Source organism: Phragmites australis, chromosome 4 (assembly GCF_958298935.1).
Source record: "Phragmites australis chromosome 4, lpPhrAust1.1, whole genome shotgun sequence".
In the NCBI taxonomy this organism is placed as follows: Eukaryota; Viridiplantae; Streptophyta; class Magnoliopsida; order Poales; family Poaceae; genus Phragmites; species Phragmites australis.
Window position 1 is genome coordinate 3,314,392 of NC_084924.1, and position 25,576 is coordinate 3,339,967.

At 42.6% G+C, this 25,576-nt stretch overlaps 2 protein-coding genes across 2 annotated transcripts; one reads left to right on the plus strand and one right to left on the minus strand.

Annotated features, from left to right (window-relative positions):
• The first annotated feature begins 373 nt into the window (after positions 1–373).
• LOC133915254 (bZIP transcription factor RISBZ2-like) lies at positions 374–5,394 on the plus strand. Its single transcript, XM_062358342.1, has 6 exons — positions 374–971; positions 2,763–2,856; positions 3,336–3,537; positions 4,234–4,309; positions 4,398–4,523; positions 4,728–5,394. The coding sequence occupies exons 1-6, from the start codon at positions 591–593 to the stop codon at positions 5,088–5,090; spliced, it is 1,242 nt and encodes a 413-aa protein (XP_062214326.1). The 5' UTR covers positions 374–590; the 3' UTR covers positions 5,091–5,394.
• A 262-nt stretch (positions 5,395–5,656) lies between these two features.
• Positions 5,657–12,745, minus strand: LOC133915255 (uncharacterized). The gene is made up of 16 exons (XM_062358343.1): positions 12,355–12,745; positions 11,171–11,273; positions 10,971–11,040; positions 10,841–10,879; positions 10,616–10,733; positions 10,397–10,519; positions 10,284–10,290; positions 10,140–10,200; positions 9,203–9,262; positions 9,074–9,093; positions 8,920–8,985; positions 8,536–8,703; positions 8,198–8,455; positions 7,574–7,786; positions 6,294–6,565; positions 5,657–6,213 (listed from the first exon to the last, which is right to left on the minus strand). The coding sequence occupies exons 1-16, from the start codon at positions 12,510–12,512 to the stop codon at positions 6,069–6,071; spliced, it is 1,881 nt and encodes a 626-aa protein (XP_062214327.1). The 5' UTR covers positions 12,513–12,745; the 3' UTR covers positions 5,657–6,068.
• Between the last annotated feature and the right edge of the window lie 12,831 nt (positions 12,746–25,576).

A 25,576-nucleotide genomic window follows, 5' to 3' on the forward strand; every position in this document is an offset into this window, starting at 1 on the left:
TCCTATCCTAGATTTTACTTTTTTCCCAAACCTATAATCCAAACGTTGGGAAAAAAAACTTATCCTTACAACTATTTCCCATTCCCACCCCTTGTTTCCCAAAGTCCAAACGCCATCTAATATCATGAGTCCTATTTCCCACGTGAAAACAAACACATATAATGGTTTTAAAAAATAAACACAAAATATGGGTGTAAGAAAATCTCACAAAGAAATATATGTAAGAAAATAAAAAGTTCATGTCCACGAGACGTAGGAATAAAATCACTGAATAATTATTCAGTTGTCACTAATAATTACTGTTGAATAAGATATACGAGTCATCTCGAACCTATATATACAGGACAGAGTGATAAATGGATGGGTTGCCGGTGGAAAAAAAAAACGAATGCTCGCAAAATCGCGTGCGTAGAGCCGTGAACCACCTTCCAATCCTCCTCTCTTCTTCTTCCATTTCTCTTCCCTTCCCTCCCTCCAAACCCAGCCGAATTTCTTTCCAAAATTTCCAGATCAAGCCCTCGAATCCTCCGAACCCTGGCGAATCCGCCCGGAATTCGCACCCCCCGCGTCGCGATCCCGGTCGATCCCGCATGGAGCGCGTCTTCTCCGTGGAGGAGATCCCCAGCCCCTACTGGGCCCCGCCGCAGCCTCAAGCGCCGGCCACCGGCGCCGTTGCTGCGCCAGGAGGAGGAGGAGGAGCGGGGGGAGCTGGCGGTGGCGGCGCGGCGGGCGCGATGAACAGGTGCCCTTCGGAGTGGTACTTCCAGAAGTTCCTGGAGGAGGCCGTGCTCGACAGCCCGAGGCCCGGCGTGGGCGTGGGGAGGGGCTTGGGCGGAGTGGAGGCGGCGGAGAGCAAGCCGCCGGTGGGGGCGCAAGGGGCAGCGTCGAGCGCGGTGGTGGACCCGGTGGAGTACAACGCGATGCTGAAGCAGAAGCTGGAGAAGGACCTCGCTGCCGTCGCCATGTGGATGGTACGAGCACTTGTCTTTAGCTCTCGACCGCTGTCCACCTGCAATGCTCTTTGATCTGAATGTTTAGGGCGCTTATTGCTTGCTTGTGTTCTTTTGAGGGGAAATACAGCAAGGGAAGCCCCTGCTGTGGTAAATATATTAGAGAAACAGAGGTAAAAACACTGTACAGGAGAGAGAACTTACAGCCGGCTAGAAAGCCACGAAGAGGTGTTAAGTAAGACTAAGGGGATGCTTCATCCTATGTACATGTAAATTTACATTATGAACAAAACGGTCCTTCCAAGAAGAAAAGGAGTGAGCCTCTCCTTGAAAGATGCAGTTATTTCTTTGTTTCCAAGTTTCCCAATTTGATGATGAAAATCTCCATGAGGAATTGATGATGAAAATCAGTTCTTGCTTTCTGCATGTGTCAAAGAAATTGATGGAGTGATCCCAAGTAATGCCAACAAAATTCCAACATCTTACACTGAAGGGGCACTCAAAGAAAAGGTGATATGTGGTTTCCTCCAAGCTGAGGTTGCGAAGAGCACAGTTGTAATTATTCCCTTCAATTCTGTAATTTTTCGTTTTAAGAAGGTTTATAGAGTTGAGCCCATCTTTGTAAAGTAGCCAAGTGAAAATTTTCAGCTTCTTGCAGCACTTTGATTTCCAAATCCAAATGAAGGGAGTTGGTGGTGTAATCGATCTGAAAGCAATCAGATAAAATTTTCTTGAGGAATAGGAGGCATTGTCCCAACAGTATTGCCAAGAATAATTCTGATTACTATTATGTTGCATCTGCTCCATCTTTGTTTGTAAAAGATGCAATTCCTCCAGGGCTTGCTGAGTCAAAGGAGTGTGAAAGTGGACCTGAGGAGTGCTGTCTGCCAGAAACTGAGCCAGGGACACATTTTCATTTTTAGCGAAAGAGAAAAGCCTAGGACATTGATCCCTTAAGTAGCAACCATTCCAAACATCATTCCAAAGCAAAATTGTTTTTCCATTTCCTGCGGTGGCTGCTGCAATTCCTCTATAATGATCACAAAAACTCATAATGTTTCTCCACCAAAAGGAACCTCTATCTGTAGAAGCATGATGAATCCGACCATAGCCATAATGAGTGTTCCAAATCAGATTGGCCCATGGAATATCCATCTTATTGTAGAACTTATGCAGATGCTTGAGTAGAAGAGCTTCAATTTGAATGCGCATAGTGCTGTGCTGCTCTGCCCAGTTTTTTTGGGGATCTGTAGATGATACAAAACATCCATTCATATTTATAGCCCTTTGCGATGCGATGGTGGTGTTAGCGACCAGCATGTAGGAAATGTGTAATTCGTGGAGCATCCCTGTGTTTAGGGTATTGGGTAGTTGCATAGATGCTAGATTGTGTTGTACATTTGCTATCGTGTCATTTTATGTGTGGTTGGGTGTTAAATGCGACTATGCTGTCGTGTATCATTTCATAGGTGCTTGTGCTTTAGTAAGTACATGAATGATATCAGCTTGATTTGTCTGCTGTACATTATTCTCGTTTCTGTGATAAATGAATTAGCTTTACACACTTCGGCATTATATAATCCTGTGCTGAGTGCTCTTTCATGATATTATTTTGCGACCCGGTATGTTGATCAGAAGCGAGTTTTCTATCCCAAACATTTGTAGTTGAATCATGTCATGTTTCGCGCTTAGCAATTAAGTTCTACTGTAAAATGAACTGGGAGTACAACATGCATTGCTTCATTTTTCTCTTGTAGCTCTTTCTGGATGTATGTTGGTTTATAATATTTCCCATACCATTTTCATCGGCAGGCCTCTGGTCCAATGCCTCCAGAACATTCTTCAGCCGGTTCATCCTTGACAAATATGGATGTTTCGCATGCGGGCCCTCTTAATTCCATTGGAGGTACTCATATCCTCTTGCCACATCTTTCAACTAGCTGTGAAACTGGGCTCTAATGTAAGTCCCAATCTCCATGTTTGCATAATGATTGTTGGACCTTCAGTTTGTCACATTTCTTTCTCTGTATTCTTGTAAACATCATAATACTTTTTTTAGATTAAGAATATCTTTTTCAATACTCTTGTTATGTAGCAGCCATGTTTTGGTGCTTTAGTTAAGTGTGGAGAACTTAATATCCTGGTTTGAATGCTCAAAGGAAATCAACCTGTTATGATTGGTAAAACCTGCATGGCTGTATCCTTAGGGCCTTGCTTCAGAATTGGACCAAGTAGCCGAAGTCATTATTCCACTATCATCATGTTATGTGGTTTGGTTTAACATGCACAGAACTGTAAATGCTGGTTTTGACTTCTTAATGACATGTTTGGCTGAATGGCTGTACTGTGCTCTGACTTGGATCATGTACACATATCACTAATCAGGTAATGGGATTCCGGCTGTTCAAACCAAGATAGCTGGTGGCTCAAGAGGGGGATCAGGTCCACAGTTGGTACAAAATCCCGATGTTCTTGTTAAGCAAGCCACTAGCTCTTCCTCACGGGAGCAATCAGACGATGATGACATGGAAGGAGAAGCTGAGACTACTGGAAATGCAAACCCTGTTCAACAAAGACTGCAGAGGAGGTGATTTTTTTTACCTGAATGTGAAATGTATATGCATCATTACTCATTATCTTGCAATTGTGATGTATGCATAGCCCCCTATCCTCAAGTTTAACACTTTCTCTAGGATTTTTACCCCTCATTTCGTTGCTCCTCCAACTTCTTACAATGTTAGTTTTCTGTATGGCAGACATTGTAGATTTGTAGTTGAGTACCACTACAAGTATATTTTGTATGGCTTTTTTTTTCTTGTTGATGGACATAGGTCAGATTGTTCTTTCCTTATAGGATCTAGTATTAGTTAGTGCCCTAATTCTTTGGATTGATTAATTCAGGATTCAAAGCACGTTTCTTAGAAGCTCAAGTTGTTTGAAGCTGATATAATCGAGTCTAATCACCAAAAGTCATAATAGTGGTTTGTTTATTTTGAAATTGGCAATTCTCTTAGCTTGCCAGTCCTGCCAGCCAAAATTGTGTTGGCATAGTGCCACAGTCAAACACATGTATAGAGAGGATATAATGGTATGGTGAGCTACACAATATAGTTAACTTTCACATCTCTATCGCTGGCATCAAAGGGTATTCTGCAAATCTGTGTGCTGTATTATACTACTTGTCCTAGATAATAAATTCGTATGTTCTGTTGGGTTCTTTTCTATGAGGATGTTGAGCATGCGATTCTTGGATATCATGCTAGTTTTTCTTGACTGTTTCCAGGAAGCAATCCAACCGGGAATCAGCCAGGCGTTCAAGAAGCAGAAAGGCAGCTCACCTGAATGAACTGGAGGCACAGGTATGATGGTTTATGTTATTGTTTTGACTTGTTGAGAATGTTCTAAAATGCTTGGCTGGTGAGTTAAGTGTTGGATTGCTTATTACAGGTAGCACAGTTAAGAGTTGAAAACTCCTCACTGTTAAGGCGCCTTGCGGATGTTAACCAGAAGTTCAATGATGCTGCTGTTGACAATAGGGTGTTAAAAGCGGATGTTGAAACCTTAAGAGCAAAGGTATGCTGCTGTGTTATACACTGGTTTAGCCCTGAATCTGTTGAATTGACCACTTTGGTTTGTTTCAAATGCTAGCATTATGTGAATTATGCACACTTGTTTTTAGAGGGACAATCCGAAGTATTGTTGCATCGTACAGACCTTCCAAACACGGTTATGAGCGTTCCTGGTCACTCATAATGCGGGATTGCATCATGTTTGCAGGTGAAGATGGCAGAGGACTCTGTGAAGCGGGTGACAGGCATGAACGCTTTGTTCCCTGTCGTGTCTGATATGTCCTCCCTCAGCATGCCATTCAATGGCTCCCCATCTGACTCCACCTCTGATGCTGCCGTCCCCATCCAAGATGACCCGAACAGTTACTTCGCCACTCCAAGTGAAGTCGGAGCTGACAACAGTTACATGCCAGAGATAGATTCCTCGCCGCAAGAGGATGACGATTTCATCAACGCGACCGTGGCTGCTGGCAAGATGGGCAGAGCAGCCTCGCTGCAGCGGGTGGCGAGCCTGGAGCATCTCCAGAAGAGGATGTGCGGAGGTCCGGCTTCATCTGGGTCGACTTCCTAGGAATCTTCTCTAGGAATCTTCTCCGTTTGGATCAGAAAGACCCTGAGAGCAAGAATGATAAATTGACGTCTCGACATATATTGTGGTGGGCATTGCTAATCCTGCGATGCTGTTTTGTTCCTTGTGGTCAACTGGTCATTGACTTATTGTGAATTCTTTGAGTGGATCTGTTCGTGGAACATAACATATTAGCAAAATATGCTATGTTGCCGTCCCCACTCTGGTCCACTGATATCGGGCAACCGCTGTCATTATGTTCGCTAGTTTGATTTTGATCGAAGCCTATACTCGATGCTTTTCTTTTCGTGACTCATGGGTGGTTACCTAACAATCCAAGAGAACTGACCGATAGTCAGTTTGGCTTGGTAGGTGTGCTGTGCGTATGTACTATCGACTCCGCCGGTCAGTGTTCGAATCTTGGCTCAGCAGCTTGTGCCCGGTGCAAAATCATAGCCAGAGCTCGTAATCAAAATTCAAAGACTGAAAAAGAAAGAAAAGAAAAGAAAAGGCAATGCAAGGATGGATGTAGTGTACAGAAGAGGGCACCCACAAATAAACAAGGCTGGTTTCCAAACTCCGCATGCTATCATTTTGAACTCATTATGACTGTCACATTCACAGTACACGCTATTACAATTACTTGATGATTTGTCAAGAACGAAAATCTTGTAAAATTGTGGTGGATGTGAACAATAATCAATGAATGAGATCGTGACTCGTAAGAACAACCTAGCTACAAAAGATGACTAAATACTCTTGGATTACAACAGAGGATTGCAGGGCTACCCCACGCCAGCGGCTTCACTACCTTCATCCATCAAAAAGAATTGGAGATACATTGCCAGGGCACCATCAAAACAACTAAACAAGCTCATCCAACGGCATGAATCGGATGAACCCCAACAGGCAGTTTACCCTCTTCTATAGTTCGATATTTTGTACCATCCTTTCAAAAAAAGCATTAGGCATTGCATATCACTAGTCTGATCTTGGGCGGCTTGAGTTCTTGTAAGAGTTCTTGTACAGCGGCAGGAGTGAACGGCTGGACCGTTTCCTTCTACCACCGAAGCACCGCCAATAAATAACCGCAAACGATAGCATTATGACAATGGGGATAGCCCATCTGTGCAAAGAGTTTCGTATTATAGACAAAAACAGCATGGTGAGCTAATATACACGATTTACATGAACTAAGAAGAATACCTGTCCAGATCAAGAATAGGGCTGTATACAATAGTTTCCCAGGAAGAGACGATGATGTGCCAAGCTGGATTGTAGTAGAGCGACTCTGCTGACCAGAACATTCTCGTGTACGTCTCCAGGAAGATAAACATCACCCAGGCAACAATTTCAAGTAAGAAGAACTTAATGACAAAGCGCCCCACGACCACCATGACTAAGGAGAAGGTCACCAACCAATTGAAGAGCTTGTTGTTGTACTCCTTGATAAAAAGAGAACGGGACTTGGCAAGCATCTGAATGCAATATCGAGTTATAATTTATTTCATATAAATAAACCATAACAAGTTTCAAAGAGTAGTAGTCTGTTTATTGAACTAGAAGAGGTAGAAGACATCAACATGCAAAAATCTGTAACAGACACTTCGCCCCTGCTTTTGAAGCACAGCATTTCATCTTATTGTTTGTGCATCAGTCTTTTTATACCGTTATTACTTTTATTTTTTACTATTACTAATACATTTATTATCATTATTATTTTTTATCATCTTTTTAGTTGTTGGTTTCATTTCTAACCTACCCAACTTGCTTGGGACAAAGGCTTGGTTGTTATGCATCAATCTTTTTATACCGTTATTATGAGAAAATAAAAGGCTTGGTTTCATCTTATTGTTTATGCATCAGTCTTTTTATACCGTTATTACTTTTATTTTTTACTATTACTAATATATTTATTATCATTATTATTTTCTCATCATCTTTTTAGTTGTTGGTTTCATTTCTAACCTACCTAACTTGTTTGAGACAAAGGCTTGGTTCTAACCTACCCTAACTTGCTTGGGACAAAGGCTTGGTTGTTGTTGTTGTTGTTGTTTATGCATGTGTTCATTACCTTGCATGTTTCCTTTGATATTCACAAATAAGGAAAAGGTTTTTAGAGTTATCAGGTTGCAAAATAAGGTTAACCTTCAACTGGGGAAAACTTTCTGCCAGTATGTAAATAACCGAATTTCTGGGCGGGCATCTAGATGAGATGAAACATGACATAGTACAGATTAAGTAGCAGAAAGAGGTCTGCTTTGCTGTGAACAACTAAGGGTCTGTTTGTAAAGGAAGGATTGGGATCCTAAAAATTGTTAGAGCAATCCCCTTTTACAAACGGGCCCTGAGTTGTAAAATATATGCATGGCAGTGAAACTATGGCAATATAGCAAGGTTACAACAAGCAAACTAAATTTCATGATTCCACCCTTTTAGCCCCTTCATTGCTGAAACGAAATCTATCTTGGAATTTAGGAGGAAACCTTTGACATTCTACGTTCATAGCTTTCTTTCGCAGGCCCCACACAATCCCTTACAAAACTTTGGTTGCAGTGAACAAAGCCTGCATTAAATTTTGCCATTGATGGAAGCTTCAAGACTTGAAGATGGTCCATTTTATCTTCACACTCCGAAAAACGTGCTTCGCACAGCTTTGACGATTGATACTCATTAGCTAGAAGGAAGTTTCTGTACACCTACAAGGTACATCCTGTAAGTATGTAAAGTATATCATCTTCTAAAGGTGAAGAACGTGAAAATTAATTTCAAGGCATGTAAAAGATGCCAGAGAGTTTCAGTAGGGTTCGCCCCTACTATTCTTAAGGAAAAAGAGAGGCACCAGAGGGGAACTAAAAGGCCTTCACCACAACATGCCAAATGAAAATTCCAAACTGTACTAGTGGAATTATGATTTCGTAACAAGGTTAGAAACAACAAAAATAATCGAGAATTTGTCGTGTGAAGATACCTGGCAACCCATGACAATACTAATTGGGCGCAAATTACATATCAATGCAGGCTCTCAATACATCAAAAAACAATAATACTGTTTAGACTATATGCATATTACATATTCATCCCAAAAAGAGAAAGTAACGTTTACGAACCTTTTTTATCTCATCCTCAAGCTTGAGGATTGACTGAGCAGCATGATGTTTACCAAAGTGCTGCTTATCAAAGATTATTCTAGCTTGATCATTTGCCATCTCATGAACTTGCTGCAGTTTGTCTACTGGTACTGGTAGACCTAAGCCATCAATTTTCTCCCTATACACCTTCAGACAGCGTTCAAGAATGGCTTTATTGAAAATTTCAACAAGAGATCCCGTTGATGGAATTTCACCTTTATTCAAAGCCTCAAGAATCTGAAACACAGAAGGAAAAGTTACCAATAGTTCAATGGATCAGATACATGTCAACGATGACCCCATAAAAAATATTTTACCTGCTGCAGGAAAGACACAATGTCCTTCCCATTTAGAGTTCTCCCCTGCACGATTTTTGGTTTTATAATGGATGCAACAAGCTGCTTTAATTGCTCCCGCCTTTGTACATATAAGGGTTCAAGCTCTTTGTCCTCCAAGTCACATAACTTTGTTCTTTGCAGATGTGGCTGTACAAACAAAATCAGTGTCCAAATGGTTTATGGGTATACACAGCACGACACAGAAGCATCAACATTAGTTGGCACCATACATAACAAATGGTACCAGGTACATAACTACATACAAACAACAATGTTAAACACTCTAAAGTGCTACTGTTGAGCAGTCAATGACAATGTAAATAATTGAAGTCGGATGCAGCAAGGAAGTCATCAGAAATGCACCTGCGGCAAGCTAAAAGCAGTGCTGTTGTTGCCCATAACTGCCAAAGAATCTCTTATTTGATTGACCTAAAAAAACATATAGAAAGCAAATTCTGTAGCAGAGTTCAGATAACATCTTCTGGTTAAAAGTGTAGATTTCATAAACAAAGTATACCTCATCAATATATCTGTCCCCTGCAGAAATAAATACAAAAAACCACATCAATTCAACTACACATGAGACATCTCTAGATGCTCAAATATCATTAACCTAACAACAGTCAGTAAGGCTGCTTGAACTAACCATTATCATTAGGCACCCGTTGGAGGGCTTCATTGACCATCTGTTGAACAGATTTTCCTTCTGTTCACAATGTTAAAGTACCCACTGTTAGAGAAAATTTGCATATTTAGCACAACTAAATATGGTTTACCAGTAATAAAAGGGTGATAAGCAAAATACAAGACACACAAATGAAAAAATAGGGGCACAATTCCAGTGATTAGAACCAAATTATCGTGTCCAATGTATATTTGATCTACCAAGTATTAAGCCCCTACTTACATGATAAGTTCATAGGCATCACAGAACAGTAGAATATGTACAAATAATTCATATCAACGTGGGTGTTACAGCAGCAGCTATTGATTGAAACCCATTCGTTGAGCAAGCCACTGTGGCAAAATGGCTGAACTTTATTAAGTACAGGGCAATTGCCCCCATCAATTAGATTAACAGATAGTACAAGGAATATAATAACGATCACCTCATACTATTTGACCAAAATTCATTACCCTAGCAGTGGCAAATGGGAAAAAGGCATATAACATTGCGCTATCCCACACTTTTTCCAATAGAAAGCTAGGACAAATAGTCAGTTTTAGGAATTACGTTTTTGTTCATAAAACAACACAGTTTTGGTGCAGATGAAGCCACTCATTTTAATTACATGTGACCACAAAATAACTGAGGTGGCAAGAATTACAGGTCTTACAGGTTATTCATGTTACCATTTCTCTTATTCTCTCTAGCACAATGTTGCATGCTACGTTTTGTAAATGACTATTAACACACATTGAGACCCAAATAGAATTGATTAACTGCTATTACATGCAGTGCGGACTGCAGAACAATTCATATCAAGGAAGTCAGTCTGAAGGTCGAGCTTTTGCATTCTCAAACAAATGGAACTGTTTCACAAATAATGTTAATAGAGAGAACCATTCAAGAAGCAACTTACGGAGGAAATCTCTCTGGATAAGCCAGAGAAGCTTTGCTGGCTCAAAAGCAACATCTTGGCCCTGAAGAAACAAGAAGCATGTTCTGTCAAAAAGCTGTCTATTTTCCTATTTTGCAGGCTCGTATTCATGAAAATGAGCATTACCTTCACTCTGCTCACCACCATGCAGCATAACAAAACAAATTGAGGAAAAACGTTAGTGTTGCAGCCTTGCAGATTGAAGTGCAAAAAACAGCACAGAACATAGATAAGCAAACCTTCCGTAGAATTCTTCGGCAATTTCAACAGCAAATGAGAGCCTAGATATATCAGCTTCACGCACCGTCTCAGGAAGGTTGTAGATAAGCACCGAACTTAAGACAGTTGCCAAAGCAAATATCCTACCATGAAAGGAAAAAAAAGGGTCCCCAACAAAAATAGTGAACTCTCCATCATAGGAAAAGTAAACTAGAAATAGGTCATTTCTAGGCACGAACCTATCATCATACACATTTGATTTCCCTATACTCTCAAATCCTTCAGTGTCTAGATAAAGGACAGAAACTTTGGAACCATCAATCTCCATCTCAACAGGTGTACCCCAAATCCATATACCTGCAATAATAGAAAATTGTACAATAATTGTTTTATTAAATTTAATAAGAAAATAGACAAGATAGCTACAAGGAAACAAATCCAAGAACATTGGGAAACCACCTCACCTTTGGTTTTAGTATCTCGCATATGACCAACTCCAAAACCTGCATAGTGAAGTTTGTCACATCCCCAAATAGTCCTAGTATGCATTTTAGTAAATCTGTGTATATAATATCAGAAACAGCAGCTGACTACCTTTATCACATGATAAGGAGAGAAGCTGGTTAAGGAGAAAAGACTTTCCGGATCGATACGGACCAATGACCTGAGTTCACAAGCAGTTGACCGTTGAGGTCTCAATATTGCGATAAGCAATCCTTATCATGATCGGCCTTATTTGAGAATGTAAAATAATGAACAACTCCAGCTCTTCTGAATTATAAGTTCAAACTTACACCAACAATGGCGATAGGAGTTTCAATCCGCCGAATTGCTTCTAGACCTTGTTCTGAGAGACGAAGTTTAGTGTGGCCATAATCTGGCTCTACTATTGGAAACCTGTATAAGTATATACAGTCAATAGTTGATAGGAAGGCTGACACAATGAGAAGCATATGCTCCATCATATGCTTCCTTGAGAAGCATCAATAACGAATATATTAATGTTAAATATTTGCAGTCAAAAGTTCAAAAGAATAGTAGCAGATAGTAGTTGCAGCAAGGTCCCATGAGAGGGCAGAAGCAAGTGGTCTCTCACTCAATGACTCCATACCACATAAATTGTGGGTGTACGGTGCGCCCTCGTCTATTTAGCATCTGTAGTCTCTAAAAAGAGAAATGTATGGGCTTCGTAACATTTAGAAATATTGGAGACAAATAACTGTTAACCTAATATCAGCATGAACCATAAGCTTAAACATTCTACATGAATTTCATAAAGTACAAAAAAGGAAGGAAAAATAGAGCTGCAATTTTCACTAAAAGCTCTAAAACAAGCATACTTTGAACTGTCCTGAATGATATGCATATTGTGGCTGTGCATTGTGTCCTCGTCTATGAGGATTGCATGTTCACTTAATTGAAAGGGTCGACATCTAGCAATCTCTGAAGGATGTGAAGTAGGTAACCAAGTAGCTATTCAAACTAACCATAAATTAGCCCATCTCTTCACCAATTTATGTAAAGGCACCAAAATAATTCAAGCAGCAATATTTTTAAAACAACTATACAACATCCAATCGGTCATTATCCAGCCAAAGTCCAAATTTCAATACTGCTCGCAAGCCGCAACACTTGCACCCATTCGTCAATCATTCACTAACAAAATGCCAAAAACATCCTTCCGCTTGGCCTTCTACATGTACAAGCCACAGAGTACCAACCACCTATTATTCCTCGACATCGCACCTAACTTAATTCTTTTAACTTCCCTCCAGTGCGACATGATAAACACATGACAGAACAAGGCGGGGTTGGGAGATGAGAAGTGAGCCAGTACTATCCCAAATTGAATGGCATGCATCGCCGACACCTGATCATCGCGTTGCATGCATCGCCAGGAAGGCACAGGCTTCCAGCAGTCAACGCGATTGATGACAGCACCGACAGAGCAGATACGCGGGGCCGAACTGAAACTTACGCGCGCTCGAGCTCGTCGGAATCGGGAACTCCCGCGGCGACTCTAGCCACCGCCGCCGCGAGCAGGACCAGCGCCATCGCGCAGATCCCCGGGGCCCACCGCCCCCGGCCCATCCCCTGCGCCCACGGCCAATCACCTCCTGCTCCTCCTCCTACCATATATCCACCCCGCGAGCGAAGGCAACACCCTGGGCGTCCCAATGCGGCGAGGCGAAGCGAGCGGCAATGGCCGGCGGGGCCGCCGTCGCCCGGACGCCGGGCGAGGCGCCGGATCCAGCAACGGGCGAGGGGCGAGCACGAGACCCCGGGGGATCTGGGTTTTGGCGTGCGGATTCGGGGTTGCTTCGGAGAGAGGGGGTGAATGGGAAGAATTTGGGTGGGCTGTTTGGTTCTTCCCGTAAAGGCAAGCTAAAATTTGGCCATGTTCAGTAAATTTGATTTTCATTGGTTTTAGGGTTAAATTTTGATTGTATTTTTTAAAATTTAGCCTATTAAATTTAAATTTTTTCTATAGTAAAGCTAGATAAGATTTTAACATCTAAAATGATCATCCTGATTTTTAACTGATTAAAATTTTAGCTTGGTTTCAAATAAAACACTACTTGACATGACTAAATTTTGATATGACCTTAGTTTTAACACGAATAAATTTTGACTTGACTTCTCAGGAACGAGAACCAAACAACTTGAGACAAGACGGAGATAGACTTCAAAGGTCGGGTCAGGCTAGATTTTGAAAAGCCTAACAGGAAAATCATAGACCTGAGCCTAGCGCCGACGTAGTTTTTTGAACTAGGCTCAGGTTTTTCCAGGTTTGGAGTTATTTTTCAAGTTCAAGCACGGTTTTAAAAAATCTACTAGGGAGATCATGGGAGGTAGAGCGGACCCACAGTGGTGGCACGCACGAGAAACTCCACCTGTTGAGGATGATCAATGAGTGATGCTTAGAACAAGGTCTAATAGAGCCGGATTAGTACGGCGATCTTTGCACCGTTTGATCACGATGAGACGAACATGAGAACCTTCCTCTCGAGTTCGTTCTTCTTAGCGCCGACCACACAGCCCACCTCCTTCCTATCCTTGACTAAAATATTGGCATCGCCTCTACCTTCCATCGTCCTCGCGACCTCCTGCGAAATTCCAATGCACCACCGTTTAGAAGGAGCAGCAGTACAAAGGAAGCTCCAGAGGAAGAGGATCAGTAGAGATGCAGAGGGAAGGCCAGAGGAAGAAGACGAGCCGAGGAAGAACCGAAGAAGAGGAACAGGAAAGGGGATTCGGTTTCTGTAATTTCTTCGACACCCTTCTACGCTGCTGAGGCCGGGCTCTTTGTATTGTTTGCCTCCATCGTAGCTCTCTCGGGCCTTGACTTGGCTAGTGCACAACGGCCCATTGCTATCGGTGCAGTCGATGCCAATCCATCCAGAATGTAAGATCATCTGTAATTATATTCCCTTCATTTCGTTCTCTTCCCGATTCTCTTTCTCATTTCCATTCCCTTTATCTTCTCTCATCTCCAACAGTTTCCCTTCGAAGGGAATCGCGAAGGAAAAAGAGAAAGAATCTCGTTCTGAAGAGAATTAACTTAAGAATCCTTTCGTGATGAAAAACTTAACGAAAAATAGTTGGAGCGCTGAAGGAAACGAAAATTACTTCGAAATGAGAATTTCAACCCCAAAAAAAGCCCTTAAAGATGGCCTAATGTCTTCTGGAGATGGACATCAGATGGCAGGTAGGACGCCAAATCTGCATGTAATGTTCAGTTTCATGGTTCCTTTTGTCGCTTCAAACCGCGTTTAATTTGGAAGGCTCAAGTGGAGAACAATGGCAAATTCTTTGCACTGCTATGTTGAAACTCTCATTTCCTGTAGTTCAAATGCCACTATCGTGTCTGCAAAAGCTTGAATACTGTAGTATCATACTGGTGACGAAGCCTCCTAGCTTTTTGTTTTTTGAGAAGGGGTGAAGCATTTCACAACAAACAAAAGAGAAACCTGTATGCACAGAATTATCTATCACCGATACAATGAAATACAATCGAATCTATAACGACGCCACGTAAACAGCAAATAGCACAACACATCTTGTGGCCATGTCTATACACTTTGTTATCCCGTCTTTTTACATGACAGGTGCTTACCTTCGTCTCCGTGTGCACAGAGAGCTAAATTTGCTGGCTGAAAAGATGGTAAAAATCGAAAAATAGATAACATATGTTATTATATTTAAAAAAATAGATAACATATCGACGTATTTACAAATCTAGTATCTGTATTCGGCATCTCAAACATCAAAAAATCGATTTTGATACCTGAAGCACCGAAAAACGATAAATCCGACCTGTGATCAACACCTGATGTGCCGCCACTGTGCACCGTATTCGACATCTTAGGTGCTGAATATAGGCTAAGCGTGTTTTTTCGTCACTCACGTCGCGTCTTGTCGTGTATTATTTCGGGGCTAAATAAAGTATAGTAACACAACTTTGTTTTATCATGACATGAGCGAATAAATAAATAAAGAAAATTGATGAGTGAGTGTATGTCATTTTATATCATCTCTCTACATAGAGTGCAGTAACGCAGTAACTACTGATGACAGTGAGGCTGAATAGAGTGCAGTAGCACAACTTTATTTTATCAATACATGAGCGAATAAATAAACAAAGGAACTAGATGAGTGAGTGTGTGTAAAAATTTTTTAACGTAATTTTATCGAAATTTTATTATTCATTTAATGTATTTGTGTAGGTAAATTTTTAGTGAAGTAACGTTGAGATGATACAAATTCTATTTTGTCTAACAATAATAGTTGTGAAGTATGATTATCATATAACCCGATATAGAGGTTACAAACGCTGATAAATATTACATGGGATATTGGGTTTTTCGTCGCTGCGCGAATAGACTCCAACAATAAAGAGGTGATGATAACAAATGTTGGTACGTACGATACGCCTAAAGACTAATTTAATAGCGTACCACTGCTAAACCAAACATGTATTAGGGAATAAAAATGGACCGGGTTACAATAGATGCTCTCTACTGAGTGCACCTAGGATATTTGTCCTTTCACAGGGCATCGCGGCCCTCCGCTTTAGCGCGACAGGCCCTCTCATGCTTCCTTTCACTCTTTGCTTTACGTATCTCAACTGCGGCGCGCTCATTCACTGCCTTTCTCATACGCTCCTCCTCCTGACGCTTAAGTCGTAGTTCCTCCTATTGTTGCTTGTACTCTTGATATTCGTACGCTCATATCCTCCACCGTATGCTCATGTCGACCCACCGCTTTTGATACGTATTTTGTTCCATATCCAGTTATTCCATGAAGTCACAGATAGGTGGAGGGAACTGGACAAATGAAACAAGATGAGAGATTAGTAAGACAGTGCATGAAATCGTACAGAAAGTGCCACATTAGTGATATACATCACTATACTTGTGGGTACTCGTATGGTCCATATCAAGGCTTGTCGTACTAGTAGTTGGCACATATGAAGAAGCATATGTCATAGGTGTAGGAGATATCATGAGACTCATAAAGCCTACAAGGGTCACTACAGAAGCACATCGGCAGTTCAACCTCCTGGAGGATGAAAATTTCCTAATATTTCTTAGGTGGGCTTGGTGGAGCTGAGGAAGACATTACAGCTGAGAGAACTGAGGAATAAGTGGTATATCCATGGATGAGGGTAGAGTTATTTATATTGGCTGGGGGCTAATGAATGGATTAGGTGCATAGGCTTGACTGTGTGTTCAAGTATAAGATTCCCTGTGAAAGCTAGAAAAGTTGTGACATTGATGCTTGGCAGAGATTCCCTGTGAAAGATGTTGCTTGATGTGGTTATTTCATTCTGCAAAAGTTCGGCAATGAGTTATTATTGCATCTGTATGGAGCTATAGAATCCTATGAAAGTATTCCCTGTGAAAGCTGTTGATTTTGAGTAGGTGTAGAAGTAGCATATACCCCTTTGATCTTAACCCAAAGTCAAAGCCCGCTTTAAGCATTTATCCTAAAGCAAGCACAGCTCGAGATTGAACGGTTCAGACAATCACATGGTTGATGCTAGAGATATAATTAATGTTAGCCCTCGAGATGCTGGTGATACAACCCTAGCCTATGCCAGTCCCAAGATGCTTGTGCTACAACATTAGTCATAAGAGAACACTAGCATAAGTATTGGCGTGTCTAAAGGCTAAGTTCACAAATACTTTTCATATGTTAGAAAGAATTATACTTGAATAATACGTTAATATAATGAACTTACCATCACATTGATTAGACATAGAGTTTACAAATAGCTTGGAACATAGTATGTTAATATAAGACACTAATCATATACCCATCGAACTAAACTAATAAAATGGAAAGGTAAACAAAATAAATAATATTATCTGGTATTTGTATAGTGCATGGTGCATAGATGTTGAATACCTAGATCATATCAAAATGGTGGAGGAAGTGGCGATGCAAATTAGCGAAAGAATGCTAGCTGTGCCAATCAATGCTATCAAGTTAAGATAGTTGTCGTCTCCGATGTGGTAATGGAAAGTTGTAAGGATGGGTACTAGCAAATTCATCATCATTTTCAGATCATCAATGCCTTTCAGAGATTGAGACCTCAGGGAGAGGGGTCGTTGTGGCATAAAATTGTTGTCGTTATCGTCATCTTAAGCTATCACGGTAGTAGCATGTCCTATGTCATCTCAATGTGGTACATGAACGTCCTCTTGCAATAATCATTGAACCTTCTCCTGTATTACTGCTAGAATGTTGAGCCATTAGGGATATGAAATCATCATCCTTATCGTCCTCATCATTTTCTAGATGAGTAGCAGAGAGCGCCCATGTACCCCTTAGGTTCACCGACCGTCGTCGTCTTCTAGGCGAACTAGGCATGACACTCTCGTCGAAGAGCATATATATCACCAAGAAGTTTGTGATGTCTTTGTTGATCAATTGTGCGTCTTTTGGGAACACCTAACGCAAAAGAGGAGCATTTGAATCAATGGGGAAAAAAGATATGTAGGGTGAGCAAATAGGAAATTACGAACCTGAATGTGGGATGCATGCTGGTCGAGCGACATCACTATCGTTCTTTGCCTCCTAGAGAAACCTAGAACAGAAGGATGATCAGCCAGTTCGCATACCCTGAGATGTGTTTGACGCTGCTTATGCAAAAGGACTCTAAGGTCCTCGATAGTTACATGTTGGAGCGGAGCAGTTAACGCAGAAAAGAAGGGTCTTGCATGCAATTTGGTCACGGCTTGAATTAGGTTGTTCTCCTTAAAGGGATCATCCTTCTCTTCACGTACAACCGGCAAGGAGGCATTAAGTGCTATATATATCGTTATAGGTTTCTATAAAAAACGTGTACTTCAAGATCCCACCATAGATTTATCAATCCTTCACTGCAATGTTATGGCTCTGCATCAAAGCACGAATCTCTGATTATTTAAGAAATATTAAACAAGTATTAAACTAATTAAATAATCTAACTACACTAACTAATTAAATTCACGCTAATTACTATTATACAATCTACTTACTCTGACAAAGAAAATACTTACTATTATACAAATTCACGCTTATTACTATTATACAAATTCACGCTAATTACTATTACACCGACTAAGCAAATAATCAAATTCATATAATCAAACTAAGCAAATAATTAAACAAATGTAATTGAACGGATTAAACAATCTACTTACTTTACTTACTATCATTGTTGTAAGTATTAATTAAATACATAACTTAAGTACTTACTATAACTCACGTTGATGCTCCTCCTCGCATCGGGCTAATTCTCCTCTCCTCGCGCTGCTGCTTCTCCTCTCCTCCTTTGCTCGTGATGCTCGTCTACTCTCTTCTTGTGATGCATCTCATTACCAGTGTGTTGCGTCTCCTTATAGTGGAACACGGTAGCACGGGGGCTAAGACATGCGAGCACATGGGGACATCAGTGCGTGGGGTGACAAAAGTGAAAGTGACCGGCGCATCGAAAGCGGTGACACGATGTGACGTGAAGGGACAACGCACCACGCCGGACCTGTATTCAACACCTAAGGTGCCGAATACGGTACTATACGCCGTATTCGACACCTGAGGTGCCAAATATATAGCGTTTTCGGCACATGAGGTGTCGAATACAGTACTTAGTGCCATATTGAGCACCTCAGGTGCCGAACACAGGCCGAGCCCATCGTTTTTCAATGCCTCAGGTACCAGAATCGATTTTTCGGTGTTTGAGGTGCCAAATACATGTGCTATATTTACAAATACCATGATATGTTGTCTATTTTGGCAAATACGATAGCATATGTCGTCTATTTTTCAATTTTTGCCCTAAAAAGAACTCAAGAAGTGCGAGCTGCACGGCAAGAGAAGATATCGATGATTCATACATTTCATGCTCATTTTAGCTCATTTCGTTTCATGTTGTCTACTTCTTCGTATACTTGTCTTACGCCAAAATTATTGCAATTACCATGAACTGAAAACTACTTCAAATACGCTAGGCTCGAGACACGATAAGATGTAGAGAGAATGAGATATTTTAGCTCTTTTTTTAGCTATTTTAGCTCACCGGATTCTCCCGCTCCTTCTTCCTTTTCCCATCTTCTTTTTCTCTTATTTTTTCTCCTCCTCCTTCTCTTCTTCTTCCTCTTATATGTCCAAAACTAAAGGGTCTAACCATGCGAATGGAACCATCATGAGCCCCTCGCTCTGGTGACCCCGTCGCCTCCCCCTCGAACCCTCCCACCTCAGCCAAAATCCAAGACTAAATCCCTCAAATCCAACCTAAACCACCCGCTATCACTTTTCGCACCTTTGGATACGTCGGATCTGAGGTTCTCCCCATGATTTTTACCACAAAACCTCCCATTTCAGATGCTCACGTGACGTGTGTGAATGAAGATCTGCATCGATCCCTAATTGGCGTAGTTCCAAGTCGATCCAATGAACCAATGGTGTCCCTCTCCAGTTCTCAACGGCGCGGGCTTGGCTTCCTCGGGCTTAGCCTTCCCAACTTGGCGGTCTTCCTCGGTTGCTTAGATTTGCAACCAATCCAGATGGATCTGCTATGTCTTTCACAAGATTTTCTTGCAGGGGTAGCAAGTTTGTTCTTGGCCGCTGCACGGATTTATTGCATCTGCAGCAGATAGAACTTCAATGTTCCAGGTCGCAATCCTCCACCGTGCCTTCAAGTCAAAGGACAACACAAAGCGAGCAGAGCTCCACCATACCAATACAGCATTTGAGGTCACCAATGACTGAACACTCTTTCACCACGCAGCTCACTCCTCCTTCTAGGGCTCACGCTGGAATTCATTCCGCCCAGCTTGATTAGACCTGCCAACCTCCGGCCTCTGGTTCTTTGTGCAACAGTGTAGCCATTTCTCATAAAAGAGAAGACAACATAAGATCCGACAAAGATTTCACCTTCAAGAGCTCTCATCAGCAGAGCAGCTATTTTCATTTTGCAGAATCCTCTGCCATGGTTGAGCATTGGGCTCTAGATGACCATGCTTTTGGAAAGGAGGATAGATGGCAAACTGTAAAATCAAAGTTCTGGTGGCGCAGAGAGAGATCCTTTTAAATGAAGGAGTCAAGAACTCACCAACCTGGTGGTCAGAAGGCTATCATGGATCACTACAAAAAGTTAATGCATGGTAAATGCCTCAATTATCTTGCTCGAGATCACAAGGTTGCTTAATGTAGGGATCCAACGAGATGCTAGCGTTGCATGAAATCAGGCCACCACACAGCAGTTTGCAACAATGTCTTTAAGGTGCAACTACCAACACCCTCACTGGCTTCTTATACGACAAGTCCCTCTTCAACTCTACAGTCTACAGCCCGTTCCTACAATCAAGCGTTGCTCTTTAGGACACCAGGCCTTCCTCAACAGCCATCCCCAACTTAGCGCCCTCCCTTTGGCAAACCTATGGCGGCCTTCCCAGGCGACCCTTCAGTGCGCCCCCTCCAGGAGTTTGCAGCCATCTTAGCTACAGGTGTTGTGGTCGCGGAGCTTGATGACCTGCTTAGCCGTGTGGCTATGTGCTGGCTGGCGGGTAACCGTCTGACGATGACCACAGAAGACTATCACTTGTTTGATGCGCTCTCTTAGGAGTTCCATGTGGTTGTCCATCAGTGCTAGATTGTCAAACACCACCAGGAAGACTTCCTCATTATCTTCAATAACTAGCGCATCCGAGACGATGTTGTCAGAAGCCATCAACTCCTTTGCCGTGTCCGAGACTTTCTAGGGAATGAGAGAAGGTATACTAACACTGCTGAGTTTGATTTCCATGTCAGGCTGAGGATTGAAGGACTCCTAGTGCATGCTTGCCTAGAAGAGATTGCCGCACAAGTTATCGACAATAGATGTGTTGTGCACTATGTCAAGGAGTACTCTAGAAGGCGCGAGCGGACCAGGACGTACTACCTCTAGGTTTAGTGCAGCAATCCATCCCTCATCCTGAAGATTGTTTGGCTGGCCATCACTGAGCCAGACATAGCACTGTCCTCGCCTTCCATTCTGCTGCCACTGGTCGAGATCTGCCACGACGAACCTACCGGTCCAAAGGCTGGGTAGACGAGGTCATCCAAGACCTTACCTTCCTCTCTAACAATCAGCGCAACTAAGGCCATCAGAGCAGGAGATGGGAGTGAATCCTCAATTAGAGCTATGGCATCCCCGATGGCGGTGTGGAGCCCAACTTCATTCCAAACTCATGCAGCTACAGAGTGCCTAACGATGGGAGGCATAGGAGGGAAGATGATGGCGTAGATGATGGGGGGCACGACATCACTTGAGCCGCTCCCCGTGGTTGCACCTGTCACAGCCGTGCTGGGAGTCCAGGGGTTTTGTTCGTGAAAATGAGAGGCACTAGCGAGAAAAGCACAGTAGGCGGCAGGTCACCCAGGCCTCGCCTTCACCACCACATTCCCCTGTCTGTATGGGGTGTGGTTGCCACCCACGGGTGTGGTTCGCTTCGCCTGTGGCGGCCCTCATTCCTCAAGACCGCCAATATGCAAGGAGACTGCTCCATCACCATATGCTTTTCGACCATGACCTGTTGGATCTGGTGGACCGTCATGGCAAGGTTGGCGCAGATGGGGACCTAACGCCATTGACCCAATGTTGACAGAATCTTCAGTTGTTGACATGGATGGAGGCTCCCAGACAGCTTCACCAAGCTCGGACAGTCCCAGGGCCCCTTGCCTGAGTACATCCCAACTCCAGAGGCCTTGACCTGGATGCAGATGGAGCTCTAGCATGCTGCCTTTGAACATGTCCATGGAGAAAATACCAACCTGATGAACAACAGTCAAGGAAACATCCCTCCAGCAAAACCTGAAGGTCAAGTTGACAACAACAATGAGCTTGACACCCCATATGAGGTACCGGCGGTTCATGCATTTATTCAGTCTGTTACCAACCAGTTAGAGCAACCCTTGCTACAAAATGTTCCTCAGATCAAAACTCTAGACCATCTCTGCACAGCCCATTTTGCCTCAAATTCCCCATGCATAAGTGATAGACTTGCCAGCAAAGCAATGTTGGGCAAAAATACTTTGCAGTATGCACAGGATTTGTTAGCTAGCAAGTTGGGAGATCTCTCACCCAAACAGCTCTTTATGTAAAAATCTGAGAAACTTTCATCCTACTTGCAGTGCTTCGAGCAGCCCCTGTCAAAGGCTACCATTGAGGTGATCACCACTCTAGTGGACAAGGGAGAAGATCGGAAGAAGAAGAAGAGGAAGGTGGTAAGGAGGATCGCGCTAGAACCGCACCTTGGGATGGAGCTTGTGCAGCTTGTAGAATCTTGAAGCTTAGGATGTGCAGGCCAGTAGCAAGCATTGTTTCGTCTATGCAAGCTATATTTAGTTCTTCACTTTGGTCAATGTAGCATGCCAGACTTAGTAAGTTTGTGTCGTATTCTAGTGCAACCACGAGCCACCTATGTGATGGACTTTTGCCTTCGGTGAATCATCAGGCTTACCATACCCATTTGTCTTTCTGTCAAGGCCTACGTCCTCATCGAGATCAAGGGTCGCTCCGTCCTCAACCCATACAAGACCCTTGCTCTCCTTTGGTCCAGCTCCTGGTGGCTACAGTCACAATCATTGTTTCTATCTGTGAGCTTTATGTATTCACTCTAACTTTAGTTGCTCTGTACTTCGTCCATGTCACAACGTAATGCAACAATCTTATGTTGTAACGTTCGAGGTTTGAACTCGGCAGCAAAACGAGCAAGCATCAGAAATCTGGTGATGACTACAAGAGCAATGACCATCTACTTTTAGGAAACTAAAACCCACATTAGGAATGATAATCTTGTGTTTGAATCCCTTGGCCAAAACTTTGTCAGAATCTATGTTGTTCTGCCGTCAAATGGCACAAGCGGTGGTATCCTGTTGGCATGCAACAAAAACTACTTTACTCTTTCAAACCGCCACACAACAGAGCACACTCTGTCATTCACCATCACCATGCTAGCAGATAATAAGAGCTGGTCTCTAACTACCATATATGGGCCTCGGCGAGATGAGGAAAAAATTCAGTTTCTGAATGAGATTGTTGCCCTGCAACCTTTGATGATGCCTCAATGGCTAATCAATGGTGACTTCAACTTTATCTATCAGGCTCAAGATAAAAACAACAACCGTCTTAACCTTCGCATGATGAGAAAATTCAAGAAAGCAATCAACGATTTGAATCTGAACAAGCTGAAGCTTCATGGACGCAAGTTCACGTGGAGCAATGATCAAGCCCACCCCACCATGACCAGAATTGCTTCTGCACTGCCAATTGGGACCTGCTTTTCCCGATGGCACACCTCACGAGCCTTTCGTCCAATGACTCGGACCACAACCCTATGTTCCTCAACGGAGAGGCCCTTGTACATAAATACTTTGGGTTTAGAATGGAGTCATTTTGGATGTCTTTGCCGGGGTTCTAGGAAATAGTACATAATACATGGAAGTAGCCAGTCCTTATCTCTGACAACATTCTCAGACTGCATGTCAAGCTTAATAGGACGGCCAAAGCCTTAAAGCATTGGAGAAAACAAAATATTGGCGACCTAAAAATGTGCCTTCAGGTGGCACGCGAGGTGATCCTCAGGCTAGATGTCACACAGGAAACTCGAATCTTATCATAAGAAGAAAGAGACCTTCACAGGTGCCTCAAGCAGAAGGTTATTGCCCTGGCTGTCCTGGAAAAGAACCGTGCTAGGCAACACGCGAGGTTAACTTGTATCAGGCTGTCGAATGCTAACACAAAGTTCTTCCACATTAAGGCAAATGCCAAAGGGAGAAAGAAATTCATCCCAACCTTAACCACTGATGATGGAATCATAACGTCTCATGAGCAGAAAGAATCTTTGTTGCACAAGCACTTCACTGATCACCTTGGCACATTCCAAACCAGTGAGCTTACTATAAATTGGGAAGCGCTGAGCTATCGGCCTCACGACCTTTCGCACCTGGAAGTCCCCTTTGATGAAGAGAAAATTCGCAATACAGTCAATGAGTTTGCACCCCAAAAAAGCCCAGGGCCCAGATGGGTTTATAGATTCTTTTTTAAAACAATGCTGGGAAATAGACAAGGATGATTTCATTCATGCCATGAACAGATTCCATTGCCTTGGATAAAAAAAAACTCAATTTGATCAATGAGTCACATATTGTTCTACTACAAAAAAAAAGGGATCCCAATCGGTTACAGATTGTAGGCTGATAAGCCTCATCAGTATCGTCTCCAAAATCATCACGAAGTTGCTCGCGAATAGACTTGCACCTCATCTTCAACAACTAGTACCTAAAAGCTAAAGTGCTTTTATAAAGAGGTGATGCATACATGAAAATTTCTTATATGTTCAGAATGTGATCAAAGAATTACACGGAGCAAAAAATCCAGCTCTTTTCGTCAAATTGGACATTTCCAAAGCTTTTGACTCTATCAGCTGGTCTTACCTGTTGGATATCCTTCATGCCCTGGGTTTCGAAAAGAGGTGGACGGACTAGGTATCAACAATTTTGGCAACCTCCTCCTCAAGGGTCATTCTCAATGGGATCCCAGGCCCTACTTTCTGACATGCCAGAGGCTTGAGGCAAGGAGACCCCCTGTCGCCGATGTTATTTATCCTGGATATTGGCCCTCTTCACAGACTCATCAATGAGGGAGCTAGAGCCAACTTTTTCAAACCAATTTTGCCGAGAGCGGCAAGCCTTCGTGCTCCCTATACGCAAATGACGCTGCCATTTTCGCCAACCCATACAGGAATGAGCTCCTTGCTCTTCGTGTGATCTTAGACGCTTTTGGCAAGTGTTCAGGGCTGGTAACAAATTTGGAGAAAAATAAAACTCTACCCAATCCACTGTGAAAACATCAACTTGGAGGAAGCCTTAGGTGGCTTCTCGGGGAAAATTGGGACTTTCCCTTGCAAATACCTGGGGCTACCTCTGCACACAAGGTGGCTAAGGAAATTCGATGTTCAACCTCTAATAGACAAGGTCGGCAACAAGCTTCCAGGATGGAAAGGAGAGCTTTTCTCCATCGCAGGAAGAGAGACCCTAGTCAAATCTATTCTCTCCTCAAACAACCTACCATATGACGGTCCTACCTCTGCAAAGATGGCTTAAAAAGAATATTGACTGCATACGAAGGAGTTTTCTATGGAAGGGAGAGGAGCCTGACAACGAATGTGGTGGCCACTACCTGGTAAATTGGGCGGCCATAACCAAACCAAAAATGAATGGAGGTCTTGGGATTACTAATGTTAAGAGATTTGCAAGGGCTCTCCGTCTACGCTGGTTTTGGCTTCAATGGCAGGACAATGATCGTCCTTTGAATGGACTCTGGCTACCGTGTGACAGGTCTGACCATGACCTCTTTTATGCTTCCACAGTCGTATCAGTTGGTAATGGTGAGAAAGCCGATTTTTGGAAATACAGTTGGATCAATGGTCTTGTACCAAGGAATTTTGCCCCTCTCAAATCTAGGAGGAGAACTTCCCGGTAAAACAAGGCCTTCGCAACCATCAATGGCTTTCATACCTCGACGAAATCAGCACACGGGAAGAGCTTACGAAATTAACAAAAATCCGGGAAAGAATACAACAAGTTACTCTCATACAAGAACAAACCGTGATGGAGATGGTCGTCGAATGGAGAATACATAGCTAGCAGCGCTTACAAAGTTCAATTCC

Excerpts from the sequence above, each read along its gene's own strand:
- LOC133915254 (XM_062358342.1), top strand. The coding sequence starts at position 591 with ATGGAGCGCGTCTTCTCCGTGGAGGAGATCCCCAGCCCCTACTGGGCC. Across the intron at positions 972-2,762 it reads CTGCCGTCGCCATGTGGATG|GCCTCTGGTCCAATGCCTCC; the intron begins GTACGAGCACTT and ends TTTCATCGGCAG. Across the intron at positions 3,538-4,233 it reads CAACAAAGACTGCAGAGGAG|GAAGCAATCCAACCGGGAAT; the intron begins GTGATTTTTTTT and ends GACTGTTTCCAG.
- LOC133915255 (XM_062358343.1), bottom strand. The coding sequence starts at position 12,512 with ATGGTAGGAGGAGGAGCAGGAGGTGATTGGCCGTGGGCGCAGGGGATG. Across the intron at positions 11,274-12,354 it reads TCCGACGAGCTCGAGCGCGC|GTTTCCAATAGTAGAGCCAG; the intron begins GTAAGTTTCAGT and ends ATACTTATACAG. Across the intron at positions 11,041-11,170 it reads CTCCTATCGCCATTGTTGGT|GTCATTGGTCCGTATCGATC; the intron begins GTAAGTTTGAAC and ends TTGTGAACTCAG.